This window comes from Hyperoodon ampullatus (assembly GCF_949752795.1).
Source record: "Hyperoodon ampullatus genome assembly, chromosome: 5".
Lineage (NCBI taxonomy): Eukaryota > Metazoa > Chordata > Mammalia > Artiodactyla > Ziphiidae > Hyperoodon > Hyperoodon ampullatus.
The window spans coordinates 87,850,668-87,867,324 of NC_136918.1; the positions used below are offsets into that span (position 1 = coordinate 87,850,668).

Below are 16,657 nucleotides of genomic sequence, written 5' to 3' on the forward strand. Positions count from 1 at the left end.
TGACTGGTTAGATGAAAAATCCTCTTTTCAGCGGGATAGATACAGGGCGAAAATAGCTGAGTAGTGCTTGGCATCATAAGAACACAGGATGACACTGGCTCGTCTCTATCACTTGGGATTGTAATTCTTCTATCATTTACATTGAAAACATAATAGAAGAGGGAGGCAGCCCTAATGTTGGCACACCCTAAGAAATCACTAGAAATAACTAAAGAGAAATATAGGCTTTTTATTTATTTTTTAAGAAAAGCTGTAGAAGGCCAACAAGAAGGAAAATCTTATGTTCTTTTGGTCCTAGGTGAGTTTTGCAGAGAGTCCTAAGAGTTGGATTCAGACGGCCTATGAGAAACCACAGGATGAATGGCACTGTTTCTAATTTCACTTTTCTTAACAAAGGATTTACCAACATATGGCTGGATTTTTTTAGGAATACATTCATGAAAACTTCTCAGGAACTCCCTGAAATCATTCTAATATTGTCTTTGATCTGTACAATTGGAGGTAGGTGTAATTCTTTTTATTTAAGTGTGTTTTGTGGATGTATTTTGTAAATGTCACCATAGAGAATTAAGAAAAGTAGCAATAAGAGGAAATTAGATTTTTTTTTTCTAAATTCATACCTCTATACCAAGATTTTCAATCAAATGAAATAATAATAATCTGCCCCTGAGGAGAGACCATGTAGATCTGATCCACGTTCTTCACCTCTACTGAGTTCAGAGTATTCATACCTTCTTACTTGCTAGGTCGTGGTTAGATTTAAGTGATGTGGAGAATTGAACCAGATAAGCAGAAAATCAAAGGTTAGGGATTTTATTGTTACCTGCGTCATCATAAACTAGAGTTTCATTCATATTTTAAAATTAGCTGTCCCACAGATTTCTTCACTTGGAAAAAGAATTTTCAAAGTGATAGGTCTTCTGAATGATTCAGTTACTTTTTAACCCCTTGGTAGGTGTTCCCTTAGGTTTTGTTCAAATGGTAAATTATGCCCAGCTTTGATGAGAAGAAAAGAACACTATAGAAATCAAAAGAAAGCACATTTTTTGCATGTGCTTTTGACCTGATTAGAACTTGTATTACAAAGAATTAGAAACATTAAACTGAAGGAAATGCTGATATTGCTTATTGCACTTTGAAAAAAATTATGAACAAAGTTAAATATTCATTATAGGCTTTCTAATGGGTAGTAGGTAATTAGTAATAGGTAGCTAGTTTTTCTCATTATTAAATTATTATACTAATTCCTCATTGTTATCTTGGGAATCAGCCAGGCTATTTCATTTAAGATTAGTAATTTATTAATCCCTCATTGCAGGATTGCTAAAGAAATGAATATCTGATTTATAGCATGTACATAAACTGCTATAAATATTTCAGTAGGAACAAAAGAACCAATGATTACTAGCAATATTTAATAAAGATTCTAAGAAAATGATAGACTTCTTAAAAGAAGTAAAGCATGAATTTAGTGGATGACCAATTATAATGATTCTATATGCTTAAGTGTGAAGGAGGGTTTCAGTTACAGGAATATATGTAGTAAGTAAGGGGTGGTGCAGTATTTCATTGTCCTCAGTATTAAGAACTCATATCAAATTAAAGTTCTATAAATGTGGTATTTCACTGCCTTTCAATAGACATATTTTTTTGCAGCATTTTTGAACCTACACTTGAAAGACTTTCCAATTCCTCTCCCTGTGATATTATTTTTATTTGGATGCAGTTTTGAAATGTTAAGTTTTACATCTGACCAGGTGTGTATAGTAAATATGAGTATTTTATATATCTGACTATATCTAAGATTTATATAAATACAAAGATGGCTTAAGACAATTTGTAAACATATTTCTTCACTGCTCTGCCAGTTGATAGATGCTTATGATATGCATAACATCATATCAGCTGTGTAGAAGAAGGAACCAGGCATGAAAGAGCTGAAATCCAGGTAACATAGTCAAAACAGAGCCTAGGTCTGAAGCTAGGTAGGCAATTCAGAATGAGTACACATACAGCTGTTAAGAATGTGAGTAGCTGAGTATTTAATCATAATTCAAAACCTTAGACAAGAAATTGGTAAACAAGATACAAGCCCAGAGAGACTTTGAGCTACTGATACAGGACTCTAGTAGCAAGAGAATTCTGACATTGAACCAATCTATTGCCTCAGGAATGTTTCATAGTGTTCCCATTAGAATAGAGGCTACTCTCTAAGTGAACCTGCCTTAGAATATGTCAAGAAACATACACTGAACCTCTTACATGGAGTTGGAAGTGAGGAACAAGACAAACTATGTAGTTTGGCATATACAGTATTTCTAAATAGTTGGGAACAGCTGGAGTCAGGTAAAGGAGAGACAATATGCTTACTACAAGGAATATAGAATGCATTATTGACACATTAAATAGTCCTCTAGCCCAGGGGTTGGCGGCAAAGTGTTTTCTGTAAAAGGCCATATATAGTGCATATTTTAGACTATGAAGGCCATATGATCTCTGTCACAACTACTCAACTCTGCCATTGTAGTTTAAAAGCAGCCAGCCATAGACAATACATAAGTAAATTGGTATGGCTGTATTCCAATAATACTTTATTTACAAAAACAGGCATTGAGCCAGATTTGTTCCCAGGGCCCATAGTTTGCCAACACCTGCCCTAGTTAATCAGTATATAAATACGAACGTGTGTGAAAATGATTGACTTTCCCAAACAAATTTAACCAGTGATGTTAAAAACCATAGTGGAAACCATGTATCCATGCCAGAACCAGAAGCAGATTACTCCTTCATTTTTCATGAACAGGTTTGATAATCATCTGATTTTTGACATAAATGCAATTTTAAGTACTTCTATAAACTTTACTATTTGTCAACAACTCTTTAAAGGAAGAGACCATATGTTGAGAACGGTTTAAGATTTTACTCAACTTTCAATCTAATAATTTTGCTTGCCACAGTTTCACGGTCCTGGCAAAAGACACGGGACTCCTGGGCTAGAAACAAAGGACTTTATTACTCATAGCAATGGCGGAAGCCAGAGTATCAACATTTTCTTGCCCCTGTTCCATGAGCCCCACAGGGAGAAAGTAAAGAGGGCGAGGTGAAACCTGCATACACAATGGGTTGCATTATAGGAGAAGAAATCTGAGCTTAGAGAACTTGAATATTTTATGATGGGCAGTGAGCTCATCTGCCCTCTTGCTCCAGAGAGAGATAATATCTTTATAGCACTGGACAGTATAGTAAACCTGCCTTTTTCTCTGGAGGGAGACACTTGCTTTATCTTCCAAAGCTGTTAGCCGTACAAATATTCTTGAAAGAAAATGTTCCTGGAAGAAAAGCAGTCAGTGCCTCCATCCGTAGCATACAGAGAAACACAAGAGACCCATGAAGAATCATCTCCCAAATGCAAGGAGAGTGCCTAACACAGTAGGTTCACAGTGTTTCCTTAATGAGTGTTGAATGGATGTGTTAACGAACCAAACTGGGTCTGCTTGCCCACAGGCAGTAAAGCCAATCTACTGACAGTAGGTTGTGGTGAAGGAAAATGCAGCGTTTATTGTAAAGTGCCGTACAAGGAGTATGGGACAGCTAGTGCTCAAAAAGCCTGAACTCCCCGATGGGTTTCAGCAAAGCATTTTTAAAAGCAAGGCAAAGGAAGGGAGTCCCAGGGTATGTGATGATCTCATGCACAATTCTCTGATTGGTTGATGGTGAGGTAAAGTAAAAAGATCAAAAATTGTTGCAAATATTTCCTGGTTCCAGCCAGACTCCTGAAGGGATGTGTTAATTTCTTTCATTTGGTGGGGGCTTTTGCATCTGTAAAACAACTCAGGAAATGTGCATGAGATGCTATTATCTAGGTACTTCAGAGAGGACCTAAAGCAGAGGATATAAGGGAGACATCTCTCTGGAGAAGGCCCCATAGGGTCCTGCTTGGTTACAGATGCCCATATAGGATTTAAAACTATAAACTAAATATTTTATGATAAACACCATTAATTGGTTATTTCATAATTGGCATTACCTTCCCAGTCTCTATCCCTGCTATTCTTCCATACACATCTTCTGTATAATCCATGGCTAATTATGTAGTTTCTGGAAATTGATATGACTGTTTACTCCTTTGTGGATTTTGTGCATGATGATCCATCTACCTGAAATCTCTTTCTCTTGTATGCCTGAAAATCTCCTACATACCCTTTAGTACTTTTGTCAAACTGTTTCCTATATCTATTCTTAAAATAAATAAATAAATAAATAAATAAATAAGCATAGAGATGTTCATTAACCTTTTGCTGTAGTTGGTAATGATCTGATGCAAAATTATGAAAATCCAAGAGTTAAGACTTTAGCACTTACTATGTTGTGATTTATCTTTTTATCTTGTGCTAGGCATAGGAGTGCCTGGCATGTATTCCATGCTAATAGACCAACAGATAAATGAGAAAATAACATTTTTATATTATTAGGTCCAAAAATATACAGATGCCATACAGTGGATGGATCCACATTTATTTTTTGATATATTTACACCAATAATTATCTTTAATGTTGCATTTGACATGGATGTTTACCTGCTCCACAAGTTATTTTGGCAGGTAAGAAGTGTTATTTTCAATAATATTATTCACTCATGAACTACTACATGTTATCTATGTTCAGATTTTTTTACATTTTTAAAAATCAACTATATTTACGTATAATTTATATGCAGTAGTATGCATACATTTTGAGAGTACAGTTTGATGAGTTTTGACAAATATCAACCTATCAAGATATAGAAATTTCCATTATCCTAGAAAATTCCCTCAGACTTCTTTGAAGTCAATCCCTCATCAACGCCTCAGAGAGGTAAGTACTGATCCAACTTTCTCTTTTTTAATGATTCAATTTCATTTGATTTACCTTAGAAATTCTGTCCAAATATTATGTAATTTTTGGTACAGATAGTCATTTGCAAGGTCATGGGGTACAAGTGCAAAGACTAACTTTCTCATTACTTGTCATTTCTCTATATTATATTTCTTTTGAATATTAATTCAAAGGGAAAAGTAGGAAATCATTTCTATAACCTTGTTATTAAAGTCTCAAATAGATGCCAGGTGAAAAAATTTGCATAGTGACTATTACAGGCATATTTTCAAAAGTCATTCCTAAGCAAGATAAATTATATTCAATTAAATTGATTAAAAAATCCATTACATATTGTTTTTAGCAGGTTCTTCAAGATTTACATAACAGTTTCATTGTCTTCCATGTATGACTTAGATTCACAATCAAAAATAAGTCTCCACTTTGATACCACTGTAGTTTTCTTTTTTCCAAAAGTTTTTACTTTTGATGAAGTTCAATTCATCAATTTTTCTTTTAGAATTTGTGTTTTTATGTCCTATTAAAAATTATTTGTCTAATCTAAGGTCACTAAGATCTTTTGTTATGTTTTCTTCTAGAATTTTAATAGTTTTAGGTTTCACATTTAGGTCTAAGATCCAATTTGAGTTAATTTTTTTATATGATGTGAGTTGGGTGTTCTGTTTCATTTTTTTTTCATATGGACATTCAATTTTTACAAAATCATTTTTCTTCTTCCAGTTTTATTGAGATATAATCAATATAGAGCACCATACAAGTTTAAGGGTTACATCATGATTTGACTTGTATACATCATGAAATGATTATCATAATAAATTTAGTGAACATCCATCATCTCATACAGATACAAAATTAAAGAAATAGAAAAAAATATTTTTCTCTGTAATGAGAACCCTTAGGATTTACTCTCTTAACAACTTTTGTGTGTAACATACAGCAGTGTTCACTATATTCATCATATTGTTGTACATCACATCCCTACTACTTATTTATTTTATAATTGAAAGTTTGTACCTCTGGACTGCCTTCATCCAATTCTCCCTCTCACACCCCCTCCCACCCTGCCTCTGGTAACTACAAATCTGATCTCCTTTTCTATGAGTTTGATTGCTTTTTTGTTTGTTTTTGAAGTATAATTGACCTACACCACTGTGTTAGTTCTTGTTATACAACACAGCGATTTGATATTTATATACTTTTCAAAATGATCATCACGATGTCTAGTTACAATATGTCACCATACAAAGATATTAAGTAGTTATTGCCTATATTACCCACACTGTACATTTCATACCTGTGAATCATTTATTTTGCAACTGGAAGTTTGTAGGTCTTAATCTCCCTCACCTATTTCTTTCCTCCTCCCATCCCCTCTCCAGGTGGCTACCTATTTGTGCTCTATATCTATAAATCTGTTTCTGTTGCTTCCATACCTTGGCTATTGTAAATAATGCTGCAATGAACATAGAGTGCACATATCTTTTTGAATGAGCATTTTCATTTGTTTTGTATAAATACCCAAAAGTGGAATTGCCGGATGATATGGTAGTTCTATTTTTAATTTTTTGAGGAATCTCCATACCATTTTTCATAGTGGCTGCACCAATTTACATTCCCATGAATGGTGCGTGAGGTTTCCCTTTTCTCTACATCCTCTCTAAAACTTATTTGTTGTCTTTTTGATAATAGACATTCTGACAGACATGAGGCGATATCTCATTGTCAAAATCAGGGATTTGCATTTCCCTGATGATTAGTGATGTTAAGCACATTTTCATATGCCTATTGGCCATTTTTCTGTTTTCTTTGGAAAAATGTCTATTCAAATCCTCTGCCCATTACTTAATGGGGTTGTTTGTTTGTTTTTGATGTTAAGTAATATGAGCTCTTTGTACATTTTGGGTCTTAACCCCTTATTCGATATATTGTTTGCAAATATCTTCTCCCATTCAGTAGGTGATCTTTTTGTTTTGTTGAGAGTTTCCTTCACTATGCAAAAGCTTTCTAGTTTCATGTAGTCCCATTTATTTATTTTTGCTTTTATTTCTTTTGCCTGAAGAGACATAGCCAAAAAAAATGTTACTAAGACTGATAACAAAGATCTTACTACCTATGTTTTCTTCTAGAAGTTTTTCAGGTCTTACATTTAAGTCTTTAATCCATTTTGAATTTATTTTTGTGCAGGATGTGAGAGAGTAGTACAGTTTAATTATTTTGCATGTAGCTATCCAGTTTTCTCAACACCATTTATTGAAGAGGCTGCCTTTCCCAAATCGTATGTTTCTCCCTCCTTTGTCGTAGATTAATTGCCTATATAAGTGTGGGTTCATTTCTGGGCTTTCCATTCTTTTCCTTTGATGCATGTTGCTGATCTCTTAAGCTCACATGCATTTTAACAACCCTGCATTTTTATTCCCCCCCTCACATTTACTGTTTTTGACATTATATTTTACATATTTTTGCTTTATGTATCCCTTTACTACTTATTGTTGATATAGATGATTTTACTACTTTTAAAGGTCTTTTTACCTTCCTACTAGCTTTTAAGTGGTTGATCTACTACCTTTACTGTATATTTGCCTTTACCAATGAGATTTTTCCTTTCATAATTTTCATATTTCTAGTTGTAGCCTTTTCCTTTTCACTTAGAAGTACATTTAACATTTCTTGTAAAGCTGGTTTGGTGGTGCTGGACTCTTTTAGCTTTTGCTTTTCTATAAAACTTTTTATCTCTCCATCAAATCTTAATTAAAGCCTTGCTGGGTAGAGTAGTTTTGTTTCCAGGTTTTTCCCTCTTATCACTTTAAATATATCATGCCACTCCTTTCTGGCCTGCAGAGTTTCTGCTGAAAAGCCTGCTGACCATATTTTGGGAATTCCCTTGTACGTAACTTGTTGTTTTTCCCTTGCTGCTTTTTTTTTTTTTTTTTTTGCGGTACGCGGGCCTCTCACTGTTGTGGCCTCTTCCGTTGCAGGGCACAGACTCCGGACGCGCAGGCTCAGCGGCCATGGCTCACGGTCCCAGCCGCTCCAAGGCATGTGGGATCTTCCCAGACCGGGGCATGAACCCATGTCCCCTGCATCGGCAGGCGGACTCTCAACCACTGCGCCACCAGGGAAGGCCCTCCCTTGCTGCTTTTAATATTCTTGCTTTAACTTTATGATCATTGCCTTGAACTCTTTATCAGGTAGATTGCTTATCTCCACTTCACTTAGTTCTTCTGGGGTTTTATCTTCTTCCTTCATTTGGAACATATTCCTCTGCTGCTTCATTCTACCTAATTTGCTGTTTTATTTATATGTATCTGGTAAGTTAGTTATATTTTCTAACCTTGGAGAAGTGGTCTTTTTTAGAAGTCCTCTGTGACCCAGCAACATACTCTCCTCTCATCACCAGAGCTGTATCCTCTAGGAGTGCTTCCTATGTGGGCTTTGTGGGTCCTTCTGTTGAAGGAGGATGACCACTATGTGCATTCTGGTAGATGTGGCTGACCCCCAGTCCAGTTGGTTGCCAGTTCCTGACTTGAGTGGATGCTGACAGCTGCTGGTGGGCAGGGCCAGGCCACAAGGCAGCTGCCTGCAGAGCCCTGGGTGGTCCTGGGGCTAAGGTTGGCCCACTGGTGGGCAGAGCTGGGTTCTGGAGTGGGTGGTTGTGGGACCTAGTATCCTGGGTCTAGTGTCTGCTGCTGGTGGGTGGGCCCAGTTCCTGACACAGCTGATTACAGGGTCTGAAGTACCCCAAAGTTCATGTTGGCCTGTTGGTGAGTAGGACTGAACCCGGAGGTGGGGAGCTGAGGGGTCAAAGATGTCTCAGAGCTGGTGTCAGCTTGCTGACGGGCTTGGTGGTTGGGTCCCAGGGCTGGTGTTGGCCTGCTGATGGACAGGGCCATGGTCCGGGGGTCCTGGAGCAAGTGCTGTCCTGCTCATCTGGATGGCTTTGGTGCTCTGGTGGTCCCTGGGCTCATGTCCACCCACTGGTGGATGAGGATGAGTCCTGGGGCTAGTGCCAGCCCACTGGTGAGTGGAGCTATGGCCTAGGTTATCTGGCTGCAGGGCCCTGAGGGTCCTGGAATTGGTGTGTTGGCCTGTTAGTGGACAGAGCTGGGGACTGGGTGGTCCTGGGGCTAGTGCCAGCCCATTGGTGGGTGAGGCTTGTCCAGGGGCTAGTGCCAGCTTGACGGTGGGCAGAGCCAGGTCCCTACAGATGGCTGTGGATATGCAGGGGATCCCAGAACTAGTGCCAGTGCATTGGTGTGTGGGGTTGGATCCTAGGCCTTTTGGTGGACAGGGCTGTGTCCCAGGATAGTTGTATACTCAGAGAATGTTAAGGCAATTGGCCTGCTGGTGGGTGGGGCTATATTCTCACCCAGGTAGCTGCTTGGCCTGAGGCGTCCCAGTACTTTTGCCAATGGGCTGGTGGGCAGGGCCAGGTCCTGGCACTAATAAGCTAGAGGGAGGATTCCAAAATGGCACTTGCTAGCACCAGTGCTCATGTGGTAGAACAAGGTCCTCCAAATGGCTTCCACCAGTGTCTATGTCTCCAAGGTGAGCTCCAGTTGCATCCTTCCTCTCTGAGAGGCACTCCGAGATCAGCAGGTGGGTCTGACCTAGACTCCTTTCAAATCACTGCTTCTGCCCTGGGTCCCAGAGCATCTGAGATTTTGTGTGTGCCCTGTAAGAGGGGAGTATCTATTTCCCACATCCATCTGGCTCTCCCGAAAGCAAGCCCTGCTAGCCTTCAAAGCCAAATGTTCTAGAGGAATCATCTTCATGGTTCAGTACCCCCAGGCTGGGGAGCCTGATGCAGGACCTGGACCCCTTGCTCCTTAGGGAGAGCCTCTGCAATTGTAATTATCCTCCTAGTTGTGGCTCACTCACTGTGGGTATGGATCTTGACTATACCGTGTCTCTGGCCCTTCTACACAACTCATGGTTTGTTTTTTTGTGTTTTTCTTGAAGTATAGTTGATTTAAAATATTATATTAGTTTCAGGTTTACAATGTAGTGTGATTCAGTATTTTTGGAGAACATACTCCATTATAAGTTATTATAAGATAATGACTATAATTCCCTGTACTATGTAATATATCCTTGTTACTTATCTATTTTATACATGCTAGTTTGTGTCTGTTAATCCCATACACTTAATTTGTCCCTTCTCCCTTTGGTAACCACTAATTTGTTTTCTATGTCTATGTGTCTGTTTCTGTTTTGCATATACATTCATTCGTATTAATTTTTTAGATTCCACATATAAATGATATCATATAGTATTGGTCTTTGTCTGGCTTATTTCACTAAGCATAATATTTTCTAAGTCCATCCACATTACTGCAAATGGCAGAATTTCATTCTTTTTTGCATTGGTTGTATAGTGGTGAGCATAGGTGCCTTCCATTCTTTTTATGGCTGAGTAATAGTCTATGGAATACATATACCACATCTTCTTTATCCATTTATCTGTTGATGGGCACTTGGGTTCTCATGGTTTGTTCTTTATATAGTTAGTTGTAGAAGATCTTTTCTGCCAGTCTTCTGGTCTTTCTCAACAAAAGCTACTCTGTAAATAGTTGTAATTTTGATGTGCCAGTGGGAGGAGGTGAGCTCGAGATCTTTCTATGCATCCCCCCGCCCCCGTCTTTGCCACTGCCCTCTATATTCAAAAATTTTTAAACTTTACTCCAAATTATAAAACAAAGAAAACAAGGAAAAAGTATAAAGTGTGGGAAAAGTAAATTCAGCTCTATATTTTAGTGAATAAACTATATCTTTTCAATTGTCTAGCATGTTGAAGACTCAAGAAAGAAATTATGGAGGAAAAAAGTAACTCAAAAAATCTGACTGGCAGAACTTAATGCCACTTATGATTTTAACTCTGAGATACTATAAGAAAGCTATTATTAAATATATTAGGTCCAGTAAAAGGAAATTACTGATAAAAGTTGTGTTTCAAATACCCACCTCCTAAAATTTCCCACACCCACACGTAAAAGAACAACACAGAGAAGACTACTCACAGAAACAGCAATAATCCTAATTCACAAACTATTATGATTATTTTCTAATCATGTGATATTTGAACCCCTCCAGGAAAGACCTTGAGAAAAAATACTCTAGATTATAAGCAGGATGTGCATTTCTTTCAAAGTAATCAATACAGTTTTGTAAGTATAAAGCCGTTACCTAAAATACATTAGAATCAAAACTATTAAAATAATTTACACTTGAAACAGAGTCCAGGCAAATGAAATTCAGACAAATTACAAAAAATGAAATTGAAAAGAATAGAGATATAATAGTAGTTTGAGCTGGTTCTAGTGTTCCCTGTCAAGCCATCTCCTGAGTCTCTGTTCAACTGGGGGGTCAGCTGAGGTAGGATGAGCTGGATGGCTCTGCTCATATGTCTTTTTGTTGGTACTGTTAATATTGGCTATAGGCAATGAGTGTCACTGTACATGTATCTCATTATCCAGGCAATTATTCCAGGCTTCTTCACATGGTGATTTCAGAGTCTCAAACATCAGCAGGAGAGGGCAAACTTGAATTTACTAGTGCTTTTTAAGAAAAATTTTTTATTGAAGTATAGTTGGTGTATAACATTTTATAAGTTACTGGTGTACAATATAGTGATTCACAACTTTTTAAAGTTATACTCCATTTATAGTTATTATAAAATATTGGCTATATTCCCTGTGTTGTATGATATATCATTGTAGCTTATTTTATGCATAATAGTTTGTATCTTTTAATCTTCTACCCCTATATTGCCCCTCCACACTTCCCTCTCCCCGCTTTTTAAGTCTCTAGTTACATCATGTTTGCTCTTGTTCAGTCAGTATGGAAGATAGCTACAAAATTGTGTGGATTCAGGGAGCAGAATTACTGCAGCCATTTTTGCAAACAATATACCATGTGATTTATTGAGGTATCAACAGCTATTTGGTGGAAGAACAAAGATTTGGATATCCTGACCCTCAATCCTCTTGTCTCAAAGCCTCATTTTAATTTGTTCCTTTGAACAGGAGTTAGTAATACAACTCCCTCGACCACCAAAACCTTAAATTGGGAATTCAGCCACCCTAGAGGTAAATGACCTAGGGGACCTTGATTTTCTTTCACCATTCTGATGCTGTTATCAAGCTTTATCTACCAAAGACTCCCTCTCAATAGTGTCAGGCCTCAGTAATGCCATATAAGCACTCTGTCATTGTTCTGTCAATTTTAAGATTGGGTTAGAAATGTCTGATTAAGTGACTTAACCAAAATCACTCAGGACTAGCACCCAGGCCTCCTGAGTCAGAGTCCAGTTATTTCCCAAATGGACCCTAACTCTGCAAGAATGTCCCTGTACAAACAAAAGACTAAAATAATCAGAAGGAAGATAGCTTTTAATATTTTAGCTCTTCTGAATTCTCTTTTTCATTAACTGCATTAGGTATGTCTTTCTCCAGTGCCTATTGCAATGCCTCATTGCATAGTAGGTAGTGAATAAATGTGTAATAAATAAGGGGGTTAGAACTTGTGCTTTTTCATTTTTCTTGATGTAGCAAAAGCTGAGACAGGAACCTGGGGATTTTATTTGATTTTACTTCTCTGGAGAATTGTTTTAAATGGGAATGATTAGTACACTGCTGGTGGCTGTGTTTGTTGGTAAAACTTTTTGGAGGATATATTAGTAATCTCTATGGAAAGTCCCAAAATGATGCATGTCTTTAATTTTACTCATTGAAATTCTAAGGATATAATTAAGGATGTATGATATTGTTGTTTTTAATTTTATATTGGCAGTAAGAGCATTTTTCAACATCATTATGAAATTCTTAGTTATCCATTTTTATTTTATTTTATTTTAAAATTGAAATATAATTGACATATAACATTATATGAGTTTCAGGTGTACAACATAATGATTCGATATTTGTATATATTTCAGAATGATCACCAAAATAAGCCTAGTTAACATCCATCACCACACATAGTTACAAATCATCTTTCTTGTGATAAGAACTTTTAAGACCTACCCTCTTAGAAAATTTCGAATATGAAATACACTATTGTTGTTAACTATAGTCACCATACTGTATATTGCATCCCTATGCTTTATTTGTTTTATAACTGGAAATTGGTATCTTTTGACCCCTTTTACCCATTTCACACCTCCAATCCACCACCCACCCCACTGCCCGCCTCTGTTCTCCATATCTATGAATTTAGTTTTTTGTTTTTTTAGATTCCACATGTAAGTAAGTGAAATCATATGTTATTTGTCTTTCTCTGTATGACTTATTTCACTTAGTATATGCCCCCAAGATCCACCCATATTGTGGCAAATGGCAAAGTTTCTTTCTTTTTCTTATGGCTGAATAATATTCTATATAGATACCACATTTTCCTAATCCATTCATCCATAAATGGACATTTAGCTTGCTTCCATGTTTTGGCTATTGTAAATAATGTTACAGTGAACATGAGGGTGTAGTTGTGAATTCTCATAGGTACTTTAAGGCACAATCACCACATTTTCCCAAGCACATTTGGTAATAAAATCTTGCTAGATAACCACCACAGGTAGAATAAGAGAAAGTAAAGGCAATGGTGGGAAGGCAGAAGGCCAGGATCCAGTCCTAGAATAACAGAATGCCCCTTCCCATCATTTTTCTGGTCCTCTGCCCTTTCTATACATTCCTTCTATTATTTTGTTTTCTCTTTTTTCCCCTCTTTTGTAACTTCTTTCTAAATTTGTGTTCTTTTTTCTATGTTAATAGGCTATGTCTCAGTTTTTATGCATTGTTAAATGTGTGTGTGTATATATATATATATATATATGGTATGTATGTATATACCTTCACACATATACATCTATATTCAGTGGCCTTATCAAGAAAATTAAAAGTTCATTTTTTTTCCATTATGGTTTATTACAGGATATTGAATATAGTTCCCTGTGCTTTAGAGTAGGACCTTGTTGTTTATCTATTTTATATGTAGTAGATTGTATAAAAGTTCCTTTTTAACTATAATATGGTATTTCCTGTAACTGGTATTTCTTAGGTCCTAAGAATCTCATTGCAATATTTGTTCCTTATTTCCAGAGTTGCAATCACATAGTTGTTAAATAAGATAATTTAAAATTTCCCTTTAATGGATTGAATGTGATTCTACATCTCCAGTATCCTGATTATCTGCATTTAAAAATGGAATACAAATGCCATCTGATTTTTCTATCTGTAAAATTTCTTTGCAGATACTTTTAATTACAATTCCTGGCTTTTTGATTAATTATACCTTAATTCTTTGGCATTTGGCATCTGTGAACAAATTAGTTTTGAAAACCACCACATGGTTATTATTTTCAGCTATCCTTGTGAGTTCAGATCCTATGCTGACTTCATCTGCTATAAAAGACCTGGGTAAGTATATTTTTCTCTTTTCCTATATTTAAAATATATTCCATGCTTAAACTGTCTAGTTTTAAGATGTTTTGTTCACTATAGCTTTTCACTATGTGACGTGGTGTGCTGGGACATTGGGCATTGAGCATAGAGATTCAGGTGGTGATGATTAGAACAGAAGGAAATGCCAGTGATGGGCTTACTTAGTATTTTAAGTCTTACATTCAGTTGTGGAATAGGGCAGGGGATTATCTGTAATCCTTGACTTTATGCATGCTTCTACCCTGAGCCAACAGAGTAGTTCTGCGGGAATTGCAATATTGCATGTACATTGCAGTGACATTTCTATTAACCAAAACCTCTTTTCTGTTGAAAACACTGTCGTTAAGATAATGCTATTTGTAAAAAAAAAAGAAAAAGAAAAAAAAGTCTTTGGAGTGTTTGTCACCATTAAGACTAAAAGCCTAAAAAGTCAAAAACAATAAAATCATTAATGATACAGTGTGTACTATTTTAGGAGAAAGAAATCTATATTTAAAAGTATAAAATACCAAGTCAATGTAACCCAGAAAAAAATCCAAGAGCCTCATTCAAAAAAAAAAAATTACCTAATTTGTATTCCCTCAGCTATTTTTTAGTAATAAGAACAAAAACATTTGCTTTAAAGTAGAATTAAAGTATAAGTTTAATATGGCATATACATGCACATACACACACACACTTTTTATGGCCACCTGAAAAGGAAAGAGCTCTCTGAGGCAAGTAGAAACAGAGTAGTGCAGAAACCTCAACTGTACCTATGTGAATAAAGAAAAGCCAGATCTTTAAGACAAGGAGATTTGTCTGTCCCGCAACCCTGCTTCTATGAGACTCTGTCAATGTCAGGTCCTTTCCTACTCAAAAGATTTGGAAGAGTTCTATGCTACCTGAGAGAATTCCATACTCCTCTTAATTGGAATCTAGTTACTTATTCCACTGACTTCCTGGCTTACCATTGTTGAATTTAAATAATTTCTTTGGGTTAAGTTACAAGGTTGTTCTCATAAACTTTAGCCATCTTGCTATTACTTTTGGAATTTTTTTCTCCTCAATTTGCATCTTAAAAATTTTTTTTTTAAATAAAGTATCTTTCTCTTGGCAACATTTTTGTCTGAGTTTTCAAAGCAAGACTTTTATATATTTTTTATTTTATTCTCAAAAATAAAATCTGCCCAGGCCAATGTCTGGAGTACATGAATACATTCACATTGTCTTGAGCTTTTTAGGGTCCACTGACTTCTCTTATGTTTCTTGTCTGTTATTTATTTCCAAATACTCACATTTTGTTATAGCCCCATTTTCTAAAATGGAATAGTTATACAACAGTGTCAGTTAGGGTTTGTCTTTGTCTTTGTTTTTGACTAAAAAAAACCACCAAAACATAGTGGCTTAAAACTACAATTACATATATATATATATATATATATATATTTTAACATCTTTATTGGAGTATAATTGCTTTACAGTGGTGTGTTAGTTTCTGCTTTATAACAAAGTGAATCGGTTATACATATACATATGTTCCCATATCTCTTCCCTCTTGCATCTCCTTCCCTCCCACCCTCCCTGATGGCATGGGCTGGGCTCCACTGATCGTGGCTAGGCTCACTAATGAATCGCCAGTCAGCTGGAGGGTCATCTGGAGACTAAGTGATCTAGGATGGCCTCAACTAGGAAGATCCACCTTTCTTCCATGTATTTCTCACATTCCTCCAGAAGGGTAGCCAGGGAATGCTGCCATGGCGGTGGCAGGGATCCAAGAGAGAGGAAGCAGAAATCTTCCTCAAGCCTCTGCTTTCATCAAGTCTCATTAAAAAATAATAATAATAATTGTTTTAAATTTAAAAAAACAGAATTCTTTGGTGAGAGAAACTGCAATATCTTACAGCAAAGCATCTGGATGCAGGGAGAGGTGAAGAATTGGACCATCAAGGCAATTGAACTTCCACAGGAACAGACTGCCTTGGCTTCTCTTCTCTTCCAACAGCATACTTACTGTATTAGATTGTGATCACAACTATAGAGTGGTTGGTTCACAGGGAGGGCTTTTACCATTTCCTTAATAATATTTCCTTTATATGGACATTTTGAAAATCATTAAAGATCCTCAAAGTTATAGTTTTGCCCCTACAGGCACATTGAATAGCAAAGAAAAAATGATAATTGATGGATAACTAAACTTAGAATATCATCATAAATAGAGGAGGATTAGGATGGAAGTAGATTATATCAGGGTGCTCTCCATTAATGGAGCTTGACTTCTAAAATCATTGAAAGTGATGTATGGGAAAGTCAGACAATTTCTAATTATAGTGTGATTATCAGGACAATTGCCTTAATACTTTGGTTAG

General features: G+C 36.4%; 1 protein-coding gene across 1 annotated transcript in view; it reads left to right on the plus strand.

Annotated features, from left to right (window-relative positions):
* Positions 1–377: 377 nt before the first annotated feature.
* SLC9C1 (solute carrier family 9 member C1) overlaps positions 378–16,657 on the plus strand; it is a gene marked incomplete at its 3' end in the record, with an annotated part of 96,588 nt that continues 80,308 nt past the window's right edge. Inside the window, exons 1-4 of the mRNA XM_079705265.1 lie at positions 378–501; positions 1,657–1,757; positions 4,473–4,601; positions 14,120–14,285. Coding sequence (XP_079561391.1) covers positions 438–501; positions 1,657–1,757; positions 4,473–4,601; positions 14,120–14,285 — 460 coding nt within the window. The 5' untranslated portion in view covers positions 378–437. The remainder of the gene's footprint in view (positions 502–1,656; positions 1,758–4,472; positions 4,602–14,119; positions 14,286–16,657) is intronic.